General features: G+C 58.9%; 1 protein-coding gene across 1 annotated transcript; it reads left to right on the top strand.

Annotated features, from left to right (window-relative positions):
• The first annotated feature begins 490 nt into the window (after positions 1-490).
• Positions 491-21,545, top strand: ARHGAP44 (Rho GTPase activating protein 44). Its single transcript, XM_062506062.1, has 21 exons — positions 491-543; positions 8,531-8,570; positions 8,854-8,958; positions 9,046-9,122; positions 10,820-10,931; positions 11,236-11,312; positions 11,984-12,101; positions 12,695-12,763; positions 12,836-12,917; positions 13,202-13,329; positions 13,506-13,617; positions 14,480-14,561; positions 14,878-14,958; positions 15,038-15,151; positions 15,864-15,955; positions 16,193-16,373; positions 17,036-17,053; positions 17,322-17,543; positions 19,640-19,725; positions 19,813-20,148; positions 21,391-21,545. Exons 1-21 carry the CDS (start codon positions 491-493, stop codon positions 21,543-21,545), a joined length of 2,340 nt encoding a protein of 779 aa, XP_062362046.1.
• The last annotated feature ends 136 nt before the right edge of the window (positions 21,546-21,681 follow it).

Genomic DNA, 21,681 nt, shown 5'->3' on the forward strand with positions numbered 1-21,681 from the left:
GGATGCTGGAGCGACGCTGGGGCCGTGTCACGGCACCCGAGGGGATGTTAGGTGACGCTGGGCGTGCCAGAGGGATGCCGGGGGGACGCCAGGTGATGCCGAGGCCATGCCGAGGGACGCTGAGGGATGCCGGAGGGATGCCGGGGCCGCGCCCAGGGGTGCCGGAGGGAAGTCAAGAGATGCGGGGGGGTGGATGCCCGGCTCCAGGCTCGCTCCAAGACCCACCCCCTGCCCGAAGAGCCCGCCTGGGCGGGCGGCCCCGGACTACATTTCCCATGGCCGCCGCGGCCGGGGGCGGTGCGGGGCGGCGCGGGGGGCGCGGAGCGCAGGCGGAGGCGCGGAGAGGCGCAGGGGCGGCGGGGCCCGCTCGGCCCGGCCCGGCTCGGCTCGGCTCGGCCCGGCCCGGCTCGGCGCCGGGCGGGGATGCGGGAGGGGCGGCCCGCGACCCCCGGCCCCGCTGCCCGCCCGCACCGCCCGCAGCGCCGCCACCATGAAGAAGCAATTCAACCGCATGCGTCAGCTCGCCAACCAGACCGTGGGCAGGTAGGGATGGGATGGGATGGGATGGGATGGGATGGGATGGGATGGGATGGGATGGGATGGGATGGGATGGGATGGGATGGGATGGGATGGGATGGGATGGGATGGGATGGGATGGGGACGGACCCTGCCCAGCCCAGCCTTGCCCACAGCTCCCATCCCACACCCTGCCGGCTCCCTCCTGCTCCGCCGCACCTGCACCTGCCCGTTCCCAGGTCCCTGCCCGCTCCCTGCCAGCCCCACCGTCCCAATCGCGTGTGTCCTGCCTGCCCCACTGTCCTGATTCTGCCCCCTACCCTTGCCCTGCCTGCCCACTGCCCTTATTCCGCCCCCTCCCTGCCTGCCCCACTGCTCCTCTGGCACTCTGGCAACCTCACTGCCCTCATCTCACACTCTGCCCCCTCCCTGCCCTCTCCCTGCCTGCCCCTCCGCCCCTCCTCCCTTCCTGTTCCAGTGCCCTGATGCTGTACCTGTGCCACTGCCATCTCCGACCTGCCCCACTGTTCCTGCTCTGTGCCTGCTTGCTCCACTAGCCCTAATCCCACTCCCCGCCTGCTCCCTGCCTACCCCACAGCCTTCCTGCTCCCTGCCTGAGTCCTGACACCCTCTGTCCTCACCGTGTTCCTCTCCCTGCACCTGTCTCTGCCCCATTCCCTGTTCTCTGCCTGCCCCACTGCCCCCGTACCCACCCCTTAGGTCCTTCTTTCCCATTCCCTGCCTGTTCCCCTGCCAGTTAACCCCTGCCTGTCCCGCTACTCCTGCCCTGCCTCGCACCCTGCCCTCTTTACCTACTGCTCCCTGCCTGTCCCCCTGTCCTTCCCGTCCCCTCTGTCCCAGGGCTGCAGGGACACTCCCGGCCCCCCCGGGCCTTGATAATGTGGTGTGCCCCAGTGCTCTGACCCCCAGCACCCCTGGGCGGCCCTGCTGGCCATGGATCCAGGGGCATTCTAGGGCTCTGGAGCCAGAGCTGTGCCCACAGGAATGCCCACGGGAATGCCGTGTATGCCGGTGCACGGCCAGGCCTGGGTCTGATGGTGGCTGTTGTGTAATTCCTGGAGATTTTGCAGCCGGGGTGAGGGGGGGGGGGGGGGGGGGAGCGGCGGGAAGAGGATTTATTTATTTTCCCTTCCCGTCGAGGCACTGGGGCACTCACAGCTGGAGCGGCGGCTCCGCATCCCCTCGGCATCCCCAGGGCTCCTGCTGGCACACCCCGTGTCCCCCATGGTGGCACCGGGGGTGCGTCCTACTGGCTCGGGCTCCCTGGCCAGGCTGGGGGTGCTGCCCCACGGCCCGGAGCGGGCTGCGGGAATGCTGGGCAGGTACGGGAGCGTGGGGAGGGAACGTGGCTTGGGAGCTCCAGGGCTCTGGGATGGGAATCCCGCACGGCGGTGGTGTGGGAATGCGGAGCGGGAGCATGGGGTGAGTGTGTGGTGCCAGGAGCGTGCTGTGGGGTCGTGGCACAGGGAAGGTGGCACTGGGATCGTGCTGTGGGAATGTGGTGTGGGAGTGCCGGGAGCCCGGCAGTGCCTCCCGTGGGGGAGTGGCAGGGGGAGGCTGTCCCAGGGACAGAAGGTGGGATTTTCCCGTGGCATTTGCACCGAGCCAGGTTCCCTCTCCGGACCCTCTGAGACAGTTGGATACATTCCCACCCTCTGGGATTGGGACGGCACGGGCGAGCGTCCCCAGGTCCCCCGCACAGGTGGGAGATGTGAGCTGGGCACTGCTCCCATCCCTGGCTCCAGAAGGGTGCCTCTGACAGGGCCAGGAGCATACTCCTTCCCACATCCCGCTGGAGCACCCCACTGTGCCCTCCTGCAGCGCCGGGAATGGGGCCGGGGGCTTGGATAAACCCCTAATAATCCTCTTAGGGAATGTGCTTGGAAGCTGGGAGGCTCTGGACGTACCCTGGGCCAGCGGAGAGATGCAGCCCCTATTCCCTGGGATGGGACACCTGGACCATCCTCAGGGCTTGGCTGGAGCTTGCTGAGCATCCTCGCTCTCATCCCAGCTCTGCTGGTCCCCACCTCAATGTGTTTATCCCTCTTCCACTGTGGAGTCCTGAGTAGGCCTTCCCAGACAACCAGGAATCAGGAATAATAGACAGGATTAAGGAATAATAGATGAAAACAGGGAATCATAGATGGAAATAAGGAATAATAGATGGAAATAGGGAAAAACAAAAGGAAGTGGGAAATAATACATGGAAATGTGGAATAATACATAGAAATGAGGGATGATTAATGGAACTGGGGAATAATTAATGGAAATAAGGAATAATAAATGGAAATAAGGAATAAGAGTAGAATCCTGGTTTTGTCTCCCTGCAAGAGGCTCACTGGGGGACAAGCATCACAACCTTTAGAGCTCTGAGGGGTGTCCCCTCCTCCTCGTCACCAAACCCCAGTGGGGTCCCCCTGCAGTGCCAGTGCCCTGAGTCTGGGAATGGGAATCACCAGGATGGATCATGTTCCAGGCTGAGGGCTGTGCTCACATAAGGGTTGTCTCCTGGGGGCATTGCTTCATTCCAGGACTGTGGAGACAGCAGGGACATCTGCCCAGCCACCCTCAGGGGTGTGCAGAGATGTGTCCCAGCCCCTGGTGCCTTTTCCTGCTTTAGGTGGTGCACTTTCCATAAAATAGGAAAGGAGAGAGGGGACTGAAGGGAAACCCCTCTCCATGGGTCAGCAGGAGCCAGAGGGGGCAGCTGGGAGCAGCCCTTTGTCCCTGAGAGGAGGTCACACAGAGGGACTGAGGGACAGGAGACTCAGGGCTTGGGTCAGGCTCAAGGTCAGGGTTAGGGCCAGGGTTGGGTTGTATTTAGGGTTAAAGTAAGGCTTAGGGTCAAGGTCAAGGTTAAGGCTGGGATCAGTTCAGGATAAGGAACAGAACCACGGAATTATTGGGTCAGGGTAGGATCAAGATCAGGGTTAGGGCCAGGGTCAGGTGACCAAGTGACTGTGTCCTTTCCAAATCTGGTCTGGAGCTCTGTGTCCCAGGTGCCACCACCAGGACCTTCCTAGTTCCACTTGGATGCTGGGAGCCAGCACGGAGCCCCTGTTCCTACTGGCGAGAGCAGCAGCTCCCACAGAAGCTGGAGTGGGAGATTGGAACCTCTGCTGGGCCTTGAGCAGAGGGTTTGTTTTGTTTTGTATTTATGTACTTATTTATTTTCTTTTTTTTGTTTTTGGTCATTTCACTTGACAGAAAGAACTGGGGATGCTCAGCCCCATGGTTGGTACCCAACCTTGGGAAGAGTTCCTGTGCCAGTCTGTAAGGGGCAAGAATATTTATCTCTGTGGGGTGGAAAAGGGGAAGAGAAACCAAGGAGATGGCTGTAGAGCATTCTGAGGAGGTTTCCTGCAAAGTGCTTTTTTCTTTATTTGTGTTTGTCCATCCCATTGGGAGGTCCTGCCCTGGCTCCAGGGGAGAATTGTCCAGTGGGACAATGGCATCTGGTGTCACCTCAGTCATTCCAGCGGCCCTGGGAATTTCCCAGAATCGTCTCCAGAGGGATTTTTTCCCATGGGCATTAAATCAGGCACTTGCAGCCACTGCAGAGTGACACGTTGGGTTCCCCAGCAGCACAGAGGGAATGGAAGACACCGGGAATGGTGGCAGAAGCTCGGAGGGGTTGGATTTTTCCTCCTCGACCTTTCTGAACATCCCACCCTGTGTCCCCCATCCTGGGGACAGTGGTAGCATTTGGGGCTGGATGCCACCTCGGTGGCTCTCAGGGAGATGCTTTTCCAAGCTCCAGGATGGCTGCACATCCAGACAAAGGCTTTATTCCTGGTGCTGCAGGAATATCCAGCAAGGAATAAGGGCATTTTCTTCTGTTTGCGCAGAATAAGGGCAGAGGGAAATAAAAGCACCGCCTGGGATTTTCCCACTGGGATTTGTGGGAGGGAACAACACCCTGTAAATAGCTGCGTTCCCCATTTACACTTCGGGGTGCCGGTGACTCGCTGTCAGCAGAACCCCCCGGGATTTCGGCTCTGGAGCCGGCAGATCCTGGCAGCCCCGGGGATATTTTTATCCTCCTCGCAAAGAGGCAGCGCTGACAACCTGGAATATTCATGGAGCGGGCTGAGGGTTTTGTCCCTGCTCCAGCAGCCTCAGGGCTCTGCGCTCTGCAGGGGCTTCTGCTCGGCTTCTAAATCGGGCTGGAAGCGTGGTCGGGATGCGACCCCGGGGAGGGAAGCGCCAGAAGCAGAGGGCCCCAAGCATCCCGCGTCCAAGGGACGCCAGCACAGGGCGCGCCGCCGGGAAGGCGGCAGGAGATGAGGCGAGAGGAGATGAGCGCAAGAGGCTTTTCTGCCGTGCAGACTCCGTCCCCCATTTTGCTTTGCTTCGTTCGGTTTCCCCAGCGGTGGGCAGGATGGAGGGGAGCTGCTCCAGCCCTGCCAGCCCGTTCCTCCTGCTGCTCCAGCCCGGCTCGGCTGCCGCGGGCAGAGCGCCGGCCCTGGGCCCGTGGGTGGGCACCGCTCTCCTGAGCGCAGCTGTGGCACCCGGGCTGTCGCTCCGTGTCACCCGCGGGCAGGACACAACGGGGACGCTCCGGAGGAGGCAGCGGCGGGGCCGCGTCCCCACGTCGCGCTGGATGTTGCAGTCGGAGTCGTTTTCCGGGGAAGCCGAGCAGCGTTTTGAGGGTATCAATGTCTGCTGTTTTATTTCTTGCCTGCTAAAAAGGCACGGGGAAAAAGCCGCGGCTCCGCTGGGGCTCGGCGGGTGCCGGGTTTGAGCTGCCGGGATCTGTGTTCCCAGGGAGGCGGTGGCCGGGAGAGCTCCGGTGGCAGCAGAAGGTGGGGACGGCGCGGCCTCGGATCAGAATCCAGCCTGGACCACGGAGCGCAGCGCTTCTGGAGCTGCGGGTGACGCTGGGGGGCTTTCTGCCCCCTCTGGCAAACCAGAGGGTGCCCAGTGCTTTACCTAGGGGCTGTGGGTGAACCTCACTCCCCAACCTCCCCTCTGCACTCCGGGGGCTCGAGCCCCTGGAACTTTCTCCCGGGCACCAGAGGGAGATGCGGCAGGACCGGGATGGAGCCGGGCACTGTCCCTGTGTCCGTGTGGGATGTGGGACAGACCCACCCTTGGGAATCAGTGCTGCCGGCACGGGACGGCCTTGGCTTGGTGTTTGTGCCTCCCTCCCCTGTAGTGGAGCTATTTTAAGGCTGAAGTAAGGAGAAATCAGGAAATCAGCGTTGGTAATTAAATAGTGATTAAATATTTATGGATAGGCTGCAGCGACGGGTGGCTGGGGCTGGGGTCAAAGGAGTGTTTGGGCAGGAGATGGAGGTCAGGGGCTTTGTGGGGCACTGTGGACATGCTCTGCCTCTGGAGATTCATCCCTGCTCCTGCTGTCCCCACACCGGGCATGATGCTTTCCCATTCAGAGACAAATCACCATGAAATTCTTTCAGCGCTCGAGTTTTGCAGGCTCAGGGCCAAATCCAAAGCTGGCAGCTCCCTGTCGTGGATAGCCAGAGCACCAGAGGGGGACACTGGCAGGGGACAGTGATGGATGGTCCAGCCAGGCAGAGGTAGCTGGCACCAGGAGATGCTCCAGGGAAGCACCGTCTCTGCTGCACCTCCCATGGTCAAGGCCTTGGAAACTCATGTATTTATTTAGGAATCAACATAATTTGCTTGATTGGTGTTGATTTTTGCTGGCAGCAGTGAACCTGTGCAGCAGCAAAACTTGAGCACACCATGGCTGCAACCTCACTCATTGGCTTTAGCTGTCCATGGTCATTGTCCCTTTTCCCCAGCTGCCTGCAGGGACAGAGTCTGGCTGCTGCCTGAGCAGGGCCTGGGTTTGTGCTGGGGAAAACAGCTCAGAGTGGGAATCTGGAGGGGAAGGAGCAGGATTTTATTTCCCAAAAGGAAAGAGGAAAAACACTGGGAGCTGGGGATGCTGGCTGCCTCTCCAAGGGATGCTCCTTCAGGATGCATGTAACTCGTACAGAATGAAGTTTTGAGGAATTAGGGACCAGACAGGGAAACTGGGGAGTCCCTGCACTCGTCTATTGGAAGGCACAGGCACCATCACCCATCCTTAAGTGGGATTGATTGGAGCAGCCCCCTTCCTTATCCCAATCCATAAAATGCTGCAGCCTGGTTGTTCCCCCTTTAAAAGCTGAATTCCTCCCTGGCAGGCTCCCCAGCCCACTGGAGCATCTCAGGATGTGCAGGGCTGGCACAGGGAGATGCTCTCCAGTGAAACCACGGGGGTTTCTCACATTGAGGATGTGCTTTAAAACAGATCAAGGCCAGATTTTTGTTATTCTCTTTGAAATGTTGTTTTCTGCTTCTCAAACATACTTCAGAGGCTGTGGCTGCTGGGAGAGAGACCTGCCCATGGGACTTGGGTAGTGCAAATCCCACCCACCTCCTGGGTGGGAGAGGAGAAAACACAGGAAAAATATCCCTTTTTCTACTCAAGTGAGGAAGTGATTCCTGGGGAGTGAGCAGCAGTGATGTGCCAGTGGTGCCTCACTCCCTGCCACCTCCCACTCCTTCGGGATGCTAAAAATATCCTGAGCTGGGACAGACCTTGTGGCTGTGCCCGTGGATATTTGCTGCTTTTCTCCCTGTTTGTGCTAATTCTGTGTCACCTCCAATCTCGTCTAAATGAGAGTGAGGGTGATTCCCAGAGGAGGACAAGAAACTGCTCAGCTCTTTCTCCCAGGTGGGCATTGCTCCTTGGAGAGGTTCTAATTTGTTCGTTTCAATAACTGATTTTAAAAATTAAAATAAACTGTGTTTGTTTTATTTAATTCTTTAAAAGGTATTTTTAAACCACCTTAAATCAAGTGCTGGGACATCTTTTGTGCCCAAAGCAGATTTAATGCGGTTGGTTTGGGGAGGCCCTGGCACAGGGTGCCCAAAGCAGCTGTGGCTGCCCCTGGATCCCTGGCAGTGCCCAGGGCCAGGCTGGACACTGGGGCTTGGAGCAGCCTGGGACAGTGGAAGGTGTCCCTGCCATGGCAGGAATGACACTGGATGGGCTCTAAGGTCCCTTCCCACTCAAAGCATCCCATGATTTTGTGATTTGCACTTTCTGGAAGGCTTAGGATGAGATGTACTTGTGCATGAGCTGCTCCTGTGCCGTGCTTGCTGTCTGAACCTTTCCCTTTGTTTGCTCCTTATTTCTTCTGGTCCAACACTTCCCTCCCTCTCTCCAAGCTGAGAATCCGGCTTGGATGGCAGGAAGAGACCAGGCTCAGGAAATAAAGGTGCTGTTTTCAGGATGACAGCACCAAGCTCTTGCTGTCCCCTGATAAATCTTTAGAGACCGATTGGCTGAATCACAGCTCTGCCCCAGCTCAAATTGACAGAGCTTGTTTTTCCAAGTGAGAAGATGCACTGAAGTTGTTAAAAACCCTGGGAAAAGGAATAAATGGACTGGATGTGATGGTTTAAATGAGCCTGATCAGCTGTGGTACAGAGGCCCTGGGCTCTGCCTGCTGCAGGTCCACGGGCCAGTGATGGTGGGTTTGTATCTCCTGCATTCCAGCGCTCCTCCCTCGGGAAGGCAGTAGCTGCCACGAGCTCTGGAGGCACAAATCTGTCTCCAGTGAGCAGTGGGAAGGGCTCTGATGAGTCCTCAGGCAGCAGCTGCCACCTCGCATCCCATGGCTGCTCCTATGTGAGGAGGCCCAGCCCATTCCTGTGCGGACACAGAGCCTTTCTTCAAGCACTGCCCGCTTCTTTCTGGGAATCTCACGTCCCTATTTTCCTGGGAATAATGGCAAAATAAGGGAGAGATGAGGGGCAGGTCCTGGATTGGTGTGGTACCTGGCAGTGAGCCATGGAGATGCTCGATCTGTTCCTTCTCTAGGAGATAAGGTGATGGCTGGTGGGAGCAGATATTCTTAAATCCCACCCTGCCTCCTGATGGAAAAGCACATCCCAGGGTCCATGGTGTGCAGGGGCCTGCTGCATGTCCCAGACCCTTCACCAGTGGTTCCTGTCCTCTCTTGTCTTGCAGAGCCGAGAAGACTGAAGTGTTGAGTGAAGATCTGCTGCAGGTGAGGTTCCCTCGGAGCCATCCCAGAGTGTCCATGGGGACCTGGGCACCTCCCGTAGGGGCTGCATCCATCAGCAGCTCCTTGGTGGTGCCACAGCATCCTGGTGATCCCAGGGGCTGGGATCCATGGGAGCCGGTGATCCTGCAGTGATGGGATACTCCAGTGATGGGATTCCTGGGGGATGGGATCCCTGGGAGATGGGATCCCTGGTGGATGGGATCCCTGGTGGATGGGATACTCTAGTGATGGGATACTCCAGTGATGGGCTCCATCGCTCCTGCAGGTGGAGAAGCGGCTGGAGCTGGTGAAGCAGGTGTCCCACAGCACCCACAAGAAGCTGACAGCCTGTCTGCAGGGCCAGCAGGGCCTGGACGCTGACAAGCGCTCGGTGAGGACAGCAGGGCTGGGGGCTCTGGGATCCAGGGATCTGGGGGATCCAGGGATCTGGGTGGGAACGCAATCCCTCTCTTTGCAGAAGAAGCTGCCACTGACAACACTGGCGCAGTGTCTGATGGAGGGATCGGCCGTGCTGGGGGATGACTCCCTGCTGGGGTAGGGGGCTGGGGCTGCCCTGAGGTCCCGCACTGCTGAGGGTGCAGAGGGCTGGAAGAGTGCTGGGAATGGTGCTGGGAATGTGCTGGGAATGCTCTGGGAATGGTGTTGAGAATGTGCAGGGAATGTGCTGGGAATTTGTTGGGAAGGGTGCTGGGAATGTGCTGGCAATGGTGATGGGAATGGTGCTGGGAATGGTGCTATAAATGGTGCTGGGAATGTGCTGGGAATGGTGCTATAAATGGTGCTGGGAATGCTCTGGGAGTGTGCTGGGAGTGTGCTGGGAATGGTGCTGGGAGTGTGCTGGGAATATGCTGGGAATGGTGACGGGAATGGTGCTGGGAATGTTGCTGGGAATGGTGATGGGAGTGTGCTGGGAATGTTGCTGGGAATGTGCTGGGAATGCTGCTGGGAATGCTCTGGGAGTGTGCTGGGAATATGCTGGGAATGGTGCTGGAAATGGTGCTGGGAATGTGCTGGGAATGGTGCTGGGAATGGTGCTGGGAATGGTGATGGGAGTGTGCTGGGAATGGTGCTGGGAATGGTGATGGGAGTGTGCTGGGAATGGTGATGGGAGTGTGCTGGGAATGGTGCTGGGAATGGTGCTGGGAATGCTGCTGGGAATGTGCTGGGAATGCTCTGGGAGTGTGCTGGGAATGGTGCTGGGAATAGTGATGGGAGTGTGCTGGGAATGGTGCTGGGAGTGTGCTGGGAATGCTGCTGGGAATGGTGCTGGAAATGGTGCTGGGAATGCTGCTGGGAATGGTGCTGGGAATGGTGATGGGAGTGTGCTGGGAATGGTGCTGGGAATGGTGATGGGAGTGTGCTGGGAATGGTGCTGGGAATGGTGCTGGGAGTGTGCTGGGAATGGTGCTGGGAATGGTGCTGGGAATGGTGCTGGGAGTGTGCTGGGAATGGTGCTGGAAATGTTGCTGGGAATGTGCTGGGAATGTGCTGGGAGTGTGCTGGAATGGTGCTGGGAATGTGCTGGGAATTTGCTGGGAGTGTGCTGCTGTTCCTTGTCTCCAGTGCCAGGTAACAGGGGATTCACTGCTGTGTTGGAAGGGCTGGGGGAATCTTGGTACTTAATTATTTTCCTCCTTGCATGGGCTGGGGTCCTATGATCATACAATGTAATCTGCATATATACACATGCATCTTTATTTTTGTATCAATTTTTATCTATGTTATATGTTTATATTTATTACTAGTTTTATTGCTATTACTATTACTGTACTTCTATGTGATTTATCCTTATTAATATATTTGTATTTGTACATTTTATATATTTATGTATTATAATTTATATAGTTACATATGTTTCTATATTTAAATATTATTTATTATATATATATTTAAAGCCCATACAATTTCCTTACAATAAAATTTAAAGACTGGCCTAATAATAATACTAATACATAATATAATACTAATATATACCATAATTATATAGCTAATAATATATTATAATATAATTATATAATATTTTAATTATTATTATAAGTGCAATACTAAAGGAATGAGCTTTCCTAACGCCCTGGGTGCCCACAGTCCCCTGGCTGCTGCACTCCCTCCACCATCTGCCAAGGAGGGGCTGCCCTGTGCCACTCCTGGAGCCCTGGGGGTGCTGGGCGCCCCTGTCCCCGTGCTGGCTGCAGGACAGGCCCCCTGTCCCCAGCCCCAGCCTGTCCCTGCAGGAAGATGCTGCGGCTGTGCGGGGAGGCCGAGGACAAGCTGGCGCAGGAGCTGATCCACTTCGAGCTGCAGGTGGAGAGGGACGTCATCGAGCCACTCTTTGTGCTGGCTGAGGTGAGCTGGGGGTGCCTGGGTGCCCTGCCAGCTCCCAGAGCCCTTTTGCTGCCCTCATCCAGCTCCCCAGGCAGTTCTGATCCCCCAAGGCTGCTCCTCTCGCGTTCTGGAGCTGTCGAGGCGTGGCACATTCTGGATGGGACACACAGGAGGGATCAGCTGGGCAATCGCACTGAGGATGTTAAAGGAAGGAGCAGCATCCGTACCCACCCAGCTTGCCCCAGCCCAAAACCCCAGTGTGTGACCCGGCCCTGGACACCCCTCCAGGGCTGTTCACCTCCTCCTGTTCCGTGTGTTGCTGCAGGTGGAAATCCCAAATATCCAAAAGCAGAGGAAGCACTTGGCAAAGCTCGTGCTGGACATGGACTCCTCCAGGACGAGGTAGGAAGTGCCTTCAAGTGCTTTATAAGAAATAAACATTCCCAAGCCATGGGTAGCTCCCAGGAGAGCACCTCCTGGGCCCCTGGCACCACAGTTCCCTTGGGACAGGTCCTGGGTGTGTCTCTGCGGGCATTGAGTCAAGATCTACAATGAGCCACAATTTCTGCTCCTGTCTGCAGGATCTGTAGATTCCTTTTCTTGCCTGCCCTCTGCAGCAAAAGTGTATTTTTTTTTTCTGGCAGAAAGGGTTATTTTGTACTTATTCCCCTGTCTTGGTGGGTTCTGATGCGAAGAGCTGGGTGCTCCTGTCCCTGCAGTGGCACTCAGGGGAGTTGGAATGACTCAGGATTGTCCCATGACACCACTGAATTGTCCAAACCCCCACTCCAGCATGTGCTGGGAGAGGTGTCCACAGTCCCCAGCGTCATGCCCAGGTTCTCCCATCCCCTTGCTCTCTCTTCCCACCTGGGTGTGGCTCCTTACCCTGCTGAAAAGGATTCCTTCCCGGGAGCCCGCTGTGTGCAGTGTTGTGGGAATGGGGCTGGCAGTGGGCGCTGAATCCCAGCTGCACCGGGATCATCTCCATGCTGCTCAGCCCTGGGGACCGTGGTGGCCCTGCAGGGCCTCTGGGATGTGGTCACTGCTCTGACTGGCCCCTGTCCCTCCCGCAGGTGGCAGCAGTCGGTGAAGTCCTCGGGTCTGGCCAGCAACCTGCAGCCTTCGGGGGCCAAAGCCGACGCTCTCAGGGAGGAGATGGAGGAGGCGGCCAACAGAGTGGAGATCTGCAGGGTACCGGGGGCTCCTCGTGCCTGAGGGGGGGTCTGTGGGCTCCCAGACTCTGGGGAAAGCTGCAGCCTCTCCTCTTACCCGCTCTGCACCTTTCTACCCACCCCACTTGTGCTGGCCCCTGCTCTGGCTGGTTCCCAAATGCGGTGCAGCGGCTGTGGATGCTCCCCACAGCAGGACGTCCCCAGTTGCTCTGTCCTCCTTCTCCACATCCCACAGAGCTGGAGGGGCTCCCCTTCCCTGGGAACCTATCCAGGCAGGGCTCAGCACTGAGTACAGCCCTAGCACTGTTACAGACATTTCCCACATTCTCTGTGCTGGGTTTATTTCTGTCATTTTCAAGGGACTTTCACCCCTTTTCCATGGGATAAGAAGGAGTCCAATATCCCTTCTTTGTGCACTTTGGGGGGACCTGGACCCTGCTCAGACTGCAGTGAGGGAGGCTCCTGAACCTCTCCTGACATCCTAACCTTAACCCTGTGGCACTCTGGCTCCCGCTGGGACCAAGCTGCTCCCTCCTGGTGGAAAGGAAAGGCCATGCTGGTAGCACCAGGGTGGCAGGGGAGGGACGGTGATGGATCCTCTGCCCCCCACAGGACCAGCTCTCGGCTGACATGTACAATTTTGTGGCCAAAGAAGTCGACTATGCAAACTATTTTCAAACTGTAAGTGCCACCCACCCCCAGGGCCGCCCCCGTGCCCGGCAGCGCTGTGACCTCTGCGCCGTGTCCCCGCAGCTGATCGAGGTACAGGCTGAGTACCATCGCAAATCCCTGGCACTCCTGCAGAATTTCCTTCCACAGATCAAAGCCCAGCAGGGTGAGTGTCCCCAGGGCTGTCCCACTCCCGCCTGTTGTAACCCCTGTGGAAAATGTTATTCAGTTCCTTTGAAATCCCCTGATGGCTGGAAAACATTTTGTTTCGATCGCACCTTTCAAAAGCACTTCCCAAGCTGCCCAGATGAGAGGTGCAGGGTCCCGTTCTTCTAACAACACCCATACAGAGTATTTTGCTGCCAAAAGTGTGACCCAAGGGACATCTGGGGAGGGGCTGCTGGATTTGGCACCACCCTCCCTCTCCTCTGCCCCCTTTGCCCATCACAGAAGCGTGGATGGAGAAGCCCTCCTTTGGGAAGCCCCTGGAGGAGCACCTGGCTGTCAGCGGGCGGGAGATCGCCTTCCCGGTGGAGGCCTGCGTGACCATGCTGCTGGAATGTGGGATGCAGGAGGAGGTGGGTGGGTCCCTGTTGGGATGGGGGATGCAGGAGGAGGTCGGTCCTATATCCCACCCTTGCTGGGCATGACAGAAGAGGCCACGGGTGTGCCCAGAGCCAGGGTGAGGATTTGGGGGGCTCCAGGGACATCCCAGCCCCAAGCCTTGTCCAACACTCTCTGTTCCTCTTCCCAGGGTCTCTTCCGAGTGGCTCCCTCAGCTTCCAAGCTGAAGAAGCTCAAGGCTGCCCTGGACTGTTGTGTGGTGGACGTGCAGGAGTACTCAGCTGACCCCCATGCCATCGCAGGTGGGGCTCCTCAGGCTGGGGTGTCCCCTCCAGGCACCCCCCAAGGGCACCCTGAGGGGGATCAGTGGTACCAAGTCCAGCTGGAGGCCAGGAACCAGTGGTGCAGCCCGGCGGTTGATGCTGTGTCTGATTTTGTTCAATTAAGTTTTGTCATGAATTAATGGCCTGGCTGACGGGGTAGGATGTCCCATCAGTGAGCAGGCAGGTGACACAGCCTGGGAACAGTGGCTGCCCCAGAGAGGTGCTGCCATCCAGAGGGACCAGGCCAGGCTGGAGATGAAGAAAACAGGATACAACCATCATCCAGTCACACTAATGAGGCTGGCACTAATGAGGGTAGCACTGATTGGGGATCTCTGCAGGAGCAGGGAGTAGTCAGGAAGATTCACATGAACATCAAACTCACCATCTTCTCTCACCTCTTCTGGGGAGAATCCCCTCCCCAAGCAAAGATCTGAACCCATGGGGCTACATGGAGCACTGGCTGGGTGTCTGTGCCTTGTGCTCCCCTCTGGGAATGGGAGCTCTGGCAGGCACGGGATTGAACCCTGGCTTCCCAATGGGAACCTGCTCCCAGCACAGGGAGCTGGGAATGTCCCGGGCAAAAATGAATGATAGAGACCTGGGAAAACACCTGGGGGAGGGAACTGGGAAGGTGCTGGCAGGAACTGGAGGGTGGCAAGGTGGGCGCTGGGGGTGCCGCAGGCTGCTCCAAGTTGGGAAGACCAGTGGATGCTCTGGGGTGCAGTGGGTGGGAAGGATGGGGGGGATGTGAGTCCAAGTGCCAAGGATCAAAACCACTTGGTGCCCAACAGCCAATGCCACCTGCAGTGCCAACCCCTGTGTCCCCTGTGTGCCACAGGAGCCCTCAAGTCCTACCTGCGGGAGCTGCCTGAGCCCCTCATGACGTTCGAGCTGTACGAGGAGTGGATCCAAGCCTCCAAGTGAGTCTGGGACATCCCCCCATTCCTCCTGGCATGGGTGGCGACAGCCTGGGTACCCATGGATGATTTGGGTTTTTTCTGGCACAGTTCACAGCATTTGGGATGTTTCCTCTGGGCTCTGAGAGCTGTGGAGTGGTGACCCAGCATTCAAAGGGTTCCCCTCTCCTTGTGACAGGTTTTTGGGGATTAATTTGCTTCCATAATGTTGGTAGGAACCTGAGGGTCTCACAGGGTCCCTAAGGGTGAAGCTGGCAGGGTCCACAGCCCCAGGGCAGGATAGGAATGGGGGATGATGCCCTCTACCACCTCCCTCTAGCATCCCAGAACAGGAGAAACGGCTGCAGGCTCTCTGGAATGCCTGTGAGAAGCTGCCCAAAGCCAACTACAACAACATCAGGTGAGCCTGGGGCCACAGGACACGGGCAGGGGACACAGAGGATGTGACCCATGCACTGACCCATTTGGGATCTTTCCAGGTACGTCATTAAATTCCTGGCCAAGCTGACCGAGTACCAGGATATGAACAAAATGACCCCGAGCAACGTGGCCATCGTGCTGGGGCCCAACCTGCTGTGGCCACAAGCTGAGGGGTGAGCACTGGGTGAGGGCTGAGGGGCAGATCCTGCTGGGAACCATACTGGGAATCCTGCTGGGAATACTTCTGGGAGCCTTGCTGGGAATCCTGCTGGGAACTGGACTGGGAGCCATACTGGGAACCCTACTGGGAATCCTTCTGGGAGCCCTGCTGTGAGCCATACTGGGAATCCTGCTGGGAATCCTACTTGGAATCCTGCTGAGAACCCTGCTGGGAGCCCTGCTGGGAATCCTGCTGGAATCCTGCTGGGAACCATACTGGAAATCCCACTGGAATCCTGCTGGGAGCCATACTGGGAATCCTGCTGGGAATCCTACTTGGAATCCTGCTGGAATCCTGCTGAGAACCCTGCTGGGAGCCCTGCTGGGAATCCTGCTGGAATCCTGCTGGGAACCATACTGGAAATCCCACTGGAATCCTGCTGGGAGCCATACTGGGAATCCTGCTGGGAATCCTACTTGGAATCCTGCTGGAATTCTGCTGAGAACCCTGCTGGGAGCCCTGCTGGGAATCCTGCTGGAATCCTGCTGGGAACCATACTGGAAATCCCACTGGAATCCTGCTGGGAGCCATACTGGGAATCCTGCTGGGAATCCTACTTGGAATCCTGCTGAAATCCTGCTGAGAACCCCGCTGGGAATCCTGCTGGAATCCTGCTGGGAGCCCTGCTGGCCCGCAGGGGTTGCTAAGCTGCCGCTCCCCTGCAGGAATATGACTGAGATGATGACGACGCTGTCACTGCAGATCGTGGGCATCATCGAGCCGCTCATCCAGCATGCGGACTGGTTCTTCCCAGGAGGTAGGGTGTGCCCTCAGCCCTGGGGACAGCTGGGCTTCCTGGCACCTCCTGGGGAGGAGGCTCAGGGCTCCCAGGTTTGGTTTTGCCAGCCTCCTCAGCTTGCTGGAGCTCAGGTGGGGCTCTGGCCACACTCAGCACAGCACTGACCCCAACCCAGGTTCTGCAGCATCCCCTGAGCACGCCTGCAGTGCCAAACCTCCCCCACTCCCACCCCTCCAAACATCCTCTGTCCCCCAGACATCGAGTTCAATGTGACGGGGAACTATGGCAGCCCCTTGCACGTGAACCACAACGCCAACTACAGCTCCATGCCCTCACCGGACATGGACCACGGCGAGCGCCGGCAGCACGACCAGGCCCGGCGGCCCCTCAGCGTGGCCACTGACAACATGATGCTGGAGTTCTACAAGAAGGATGGGTAGGGACACTGCTGGGCTTGGGGAGAGGGAGGGGTGGCTTTGACACTATCCCAGGGGCAGCAGGAGAGGATGCTCAGCTTCCCCGGAATAGGAGCAGCATTCTGGAGGCAGCAGGAGAGGATGCTCAGCATCACTTTGGGATGGTTGACACTGAGCTAGTGGAGGTTGGGTGGTTCCAGCGTGGAGGGACCCCCTGCTTTCCATGCCAGGCTCTTGGGGGTGCTCAGGTGAACCCAGACCTGTCCCCAGCGCACTGCAGATGGGAGTGGGGTGGCCCATGGCGTGACACTGGGGCTGTGCCATGCCAGAGACAGGTGTTCTGGTGTCCTCAAGGTCTGCAGGATTTGCTCCAGGGGAAAGTTCCCCATTCCCAGCCTGTGCATGTCCCCCCTCCATGACACCTCACAGGGACCTCAAACAGTCAAATGGGCTCCAGATAACACCCCAGGACTCTGCCCATCCCAAAAATGTCCCCATTTCCAGAAGTTATCCCAAGCTGTCCCGCCACTGGCACAGCCTGGGCCCTGTTCAGCTGCTGTGCCCCCACTCTCGAAGCTCCTCGGCCTCCCAGCTCCTTTGCCCAGCTGTGACCTCTCTCCCTGTGCACTGTCCAGTTTTAGGGGGTTTTCACATTAATAATCGTTTGTTTCTGCCCATGCAGCCTTAGGAAAATCCAAAGGTACAGTATCCTCTGCAGGGTGCTGGGAGGGTGCTGGGTGAGTGCTGGGTGGGTGCTGCTGCCTGCTGGTTCTTGGGGAAGGGAGGGGTGGCCGGTGAGTGACACAAACCCATCCCACGCTGCCACCCCTGTCCTATTGCCCTGTAGTTTCACTCCCAGCAGTTTCCCGGTGGAAGAGGCATTTTTAGTGATCCCGAAGGAGTGGTGAGGGGGTGCTGGCAGTCCCCTCCCGCCGGCCGGGTGCTGACCCCCATCTCTGTGTCCCCAGCATGGGCGTCAGGGTGATGGACACCTCGTGGGTGGCTCGCCGAGGAACCTCAGCGGGGCGCAAGGCGACCTCGGTCCCCCCGGCCGCGCAGCCCCCGGCCCCGCCCGCCGAGCTCCCCCCCACGCCCCACTCGCCCATTCCCGAGCAGTCACCGGAGATTTCAGCAACGCCTTCCCCGCCTCCCACCAGCTTCGGCTTCCCCCCCGCAGCCGAGCGGATAAGGTAAGGCCACCGGCACCCCGTGTCCCCAAGCCGGGCATCCTCCCTGCGAGAGAGGCCAGCGGGAAACAACCTCAACATGCGGGAGAGGATGCTCAGCATCCCCGGGAGAGGAGCAGAGTCCCGGGGGCAGCAGGAGATGATGCTCAGCATCCCCGGGAGAGGAGCAGAGTCCCGGGGGCAGCAGGAGATGATGCTCAGCATCCCCGGGAGAGGAGCAGAGTCCCGGGGGCAGCAGGAGATGATGCTCAGCATCCCCGGGAGAGGAGCAGAGTCCCGGGGGCAGCAGGAGATGATGCTCAGCATCCCCGGGAGAGGAGCAGGGTCCCGCGGGCATCGGGAGAGGATACTCTGTATCCCCACATCCACTACCACATCCCCATCCTGCCATTCCCATGAGAACCGTGCTGCCTTCAGGGATTTTCCTGAGGGCCCCTTGCCCGGTGTCACTGGGCTGTAGTGGAATTTGGGCCGGTGGTGCTGCAGGAAGGTGCAGAGAGAACCCTCGGGGAGCCCAGAGCCCTCCGAGACCTTCGCCTGCCTAGGGTCTGAGTGGGACTTTCATTTCCACAGCTCACGTAGGAGAAGGCCTAAATCCCACTTTTCTGCCCCAAAAGGGAAGCAGAGCCGGGCCGGGGTGCTCACACCTGGGGAGGGGCAGCCCCGGGAGGGTCGTGCCCCGGGACGAACCGGGGGGTTCGGCAGCACGAGGGCTCCCGTGCCAGCCCCCCGCCCCCCCCCTCCCCGCGCCCACCAACGCTTCTCCTCTCGTATGAATTTCCCCTCGCTTTTGTGTTACTTCTGCCGGTTTTTATGGTGCTTCTGTACCTTTGCAGCAGGGCTGACCCGGCGGCTGCCTGGCGCAGCGGCGGCCCCAGCGCCCCCCGCCCCGGGGACCCCCCGAGCCCCCGGCCCCGCCGCCCGCTCTGGGCGCAGCCGCTATGGCCGGACCGCAGCCGCAGCCTCCCCTCGCCCGCCCCGCTGCCCGCCCGCCCCTGCTCCCTGCGCTGTCCCCTCCCGTCCCCGTGGCGCTGTCCCCCCCCGGCCCCGCGGCTCTGCCTGCCCCCCGCGCCCCCCCTGCCCCGGGGCAGCCGCCCGCCCGCCCTCGCCGCAGGACTCGGCCCCCCGAGGTAACCGCGGGGCCCCGGGGGGGGCTGGGGTGTCACTGTCCGGTGTCCGGGGGGACCCTGGGCCGGGGGAGGGGGGCACAAGCGGCGGGGGCTGAGGAACCCCGGGGGGCGGGAGGGGGACACTGGGTGCGGAGCGCTGGGTGCGGGAAGGAGCTCACGGCTCTCCCTCTTCTCTTCTTCTGCTATTTATTTTCAATTTTCTTTTTTTATTGCTATGACTCATCTTGTACGTTTTCATTTTATTTGACTTTTGGTTTTAATTTTGCTTTATTTTTTAAAAAATCATGTTTTTCACGATTCTTGAGTTTTCTTTACTTTGTTAATTTTTCATTTACCTTTATTATTTAATTCTTACGATTTTTTTGGTTTTAATTTAATTTCTAAATCTTTGAATGTTTAATCTTTGCTTTTCATTATTTTATTTCTATTTTTCATTTATTTTAATTTAATTTTATTTTTTATTCGTCGCCTTTTTATGCTTGAAACTTTTCCTTTCCCTGTCGTGTTTTCGATTCTATTTCCTTTCCTTTCCTTTCCTTTCCTTTCCTTTCCTTTCCTTTCCTTTCCTTTCCTTTCCTTTCCTTTCCTTTCCTTTCCTTTCCTTTCCTTTCCTTTCCTTTCCTTTCCTTTCCTTTCCTTTCCTTTCCTTTCCTTTCCTTTCCTTTCCTTTCCTTTCCTTTCCTTTCCTTTCCTTTCCTTTCCTTTCCTTTCTTTTCCTTTCCCTTTCCTTTCCTTTTCCTTTTTTGTGTTTTTTTTCTTTCTTCCTTTTTCTTTCTTTCCTTTCTCTTCTTTCTCCTTTCTCCTTCCCTCTTTCTTCTGCCCCCCTTTTTATTTTTTTATTTTTTTTCCATTTTGTGAGGTTTTTTTTTTTCCCCCTCCTTTTCTCTCCCTTTCTCTTTTCCTTTTTCTCTCCCTTTCCCTGTTGCTCTCTCCGCACTCTGCCCGTTCCGTGCCCCGTGCCCGCCCCAGCACTTTCAAGCCCCCGGAGCTGTCCCCGGGGCCGCCCCCCGCGCCCGCCCCCGCGGCCGAGCAGAGCCCGCACTCGCTGCGCAAAGGTAGGAGCGGGGCGGGGAGGGGGCGGCGGGGTCCCCGCGGGGTGACCCGGCCCTGACGTGTCCCTGTCGCTGTCTCTGTCCCCGCAGGGGCCAAGAAGCTGGCGCCCATTCCGCCCCGGGCGGCGGCGGGGGAGGCGGGCGGTGGGCAGCCGTCCCCGGCCAGCCTGTCCCCGACCCCCCCCAGCACCCCCTCCCCGTACGGCCCCCCCGGAGCCCCTCCCGGGGCCGGGCCGCCCCCGCCGCCCCCGCTGCTGCCGTCCCCCGCCGCCGCCGCCCCCCGTGCCCGGGCCGTCCCCAAAGCGCGGCCGCGCCCCGCGCTGCCCCCCCCGCCGCAGCCACCCCCGGCCGCCCCCGCGCCCCCCCAGCCCCCGGAGCCGGGGCCCCGCCTGGACACCGCGGGCCCCGGGGACGGCGCGCTCACAGGTAACCCCGGCGGCACCGGGCCGGCGAGGGGGTCCCAGGGGGTGGCACAGTCCTCCAAGGACGGGGACAATGGCCCTAAGAAGGCAGGACTGTGCCCTGGAAGGTGGCACCCTCCCCTCCCCCCCCCCCCCCCCCCCCCCCCCCCGGAGAGGTGCAACTGTCCCTTTGAAAGGCAAAACTGTGCCCCGGAAAGTGGCAGTGTTCCCCGGGATGGTGACAATGTCCCTGGAAAGGCAGATCTGGCCCTTAGAAGTTGGTGATGTCCCAGGAAGGTGAACAATAGCCCAGGCAAGGTAGAACTGGCCCCAACGAGGTGGTGCTGGCCCAGGAGGGCACCGACATCCCTCTGAGGGTGGCCGTGTACTCAGGAAGGTGGTGATGCCCTTGGAAGAGTGCAACTGTCCCCAGGACGTTTTGGTGCCGTGTCCCCCTGGGGTCCCTGCACTGCTGGAGGGGGACAGCCAGGGGGTTGCTTTGGAAGTGCCAGGTGGCACTGGGGACCATGGAGGACACAGAGGTTTGGGGAGTCTCCCAGTGTCCCTTCCACGGGATCTGGCAGGGCACAGGGCTCTGTCCTCTGCGTGCCCGTCCTGCCTGGGAGGGGTCGGGCGGTATGAGTGGCAGCGAGGGTCTGGTCGTGGTGTCCCCAGGGGCTGCCACCTGCCTTTGGGTGGCACTGAAATTGGTGTGGCTCTGCCAACGCACTGATGTGGGCCTGGCAGGGCACCATGGCATGGATGCAGCCGTGTCATCACACTCTGGCATGACCCTTGGCTTAGGTGCAACTCCCCTGTCCCACTGTGGGACAAGATCCCTGAGCAATATCCCTGGGCAATATCCCTGAGGAATATCCCTGGGCAGCATCCTGGGCAATATCCCTGAGCAATGTCCCTGAGCAACATCCTGGGCAATGTTCCTAAGCTGGGCAGGAGTGGCAGAGGTCCTTTTTCTATATGAGGGGGTTGCTCTGCTCTCAGCAAGGGACACGGTGACACCGCCGGCCTGTGGCTGTGGTCACCCTGCCACTTCACACGTGCAGCCTTACCCTGCGGGTCCCCTGGGAGAGGGGACTGCAGCGTCACCTGCGCTCGGCGGGACAGAGCTTCACGGGACACGGTGTGTGGGGACAGGTGGCGTCACCAGCCTGGCTCGGGTGGGGTCCACAGAGCAGAAGGCGGTGGTGACAGCCCTGGTCGTGGCAACTAACATGGTGAGCGTCCCCATCACTGTGCCCTCCCGCAGGTCTGCTCCGTTTTGAGGTCCCCTCCCTCCACGTGTCCCCGGATGCCGCCCTGTGCCGGGACCCGCCCGAGGCAGCGCAGAGACTCTCGGGGCCAAGCCTGACCCCGCGGCAGAAGGAGGAGGAGGAGGAGGAATCGGAGAGCACAGCCCTATGACAGTGTCCCTGTCCCCAAGTTCATCCATGCGGCGCCCAGGGGCCAGCACCGGCCACCGGCATCAAGGGCCACGGGCCAGTTTAGGGTGGCAAAGCGCCCGGTTTGGGGGCGGCCACTGTTCTTTAGTTCATTTTTG

The sequence above is a fragment of the Cinclus cinclus genome, chromosome 20 (genome assembly GCF_963662255.1).
Source record: "Cinclus cinclus chromosome 20, bCinCin1.1, whole genome shotgun sequence".
Lineage (NCBI taxonomy): Eukaryota > Metazoa > Chordata > Aves > Passeriformes > Cinclidae > Cinclus > Cinclus cinclus.

Bases quoted from the DNA above. Each gene is read 5' to 3' on its own strand.
- ARHGAP44 (XM_062506062.1), top strand. From the start codon at position 491: ATGAAGAAGCAATTCAACCGCATGCGTCAGCTCGCCAACCAGACCGTG. The intron at 12,102-12,694 runs GTACCGGGGGCT...TGCCCCCCACAG, and splicing joins ACAGAGTGGAGATCTGCAGG to GACCAGCTCTCGGCTGACAT. The intron at 15,956-16,192 runs GTAGGGTGTGCC...TCTGTCCCCCAG, and splicing joins GGACTGGTTCTTCCCAGGAG to ACATCGAGTTCAATGTGACG.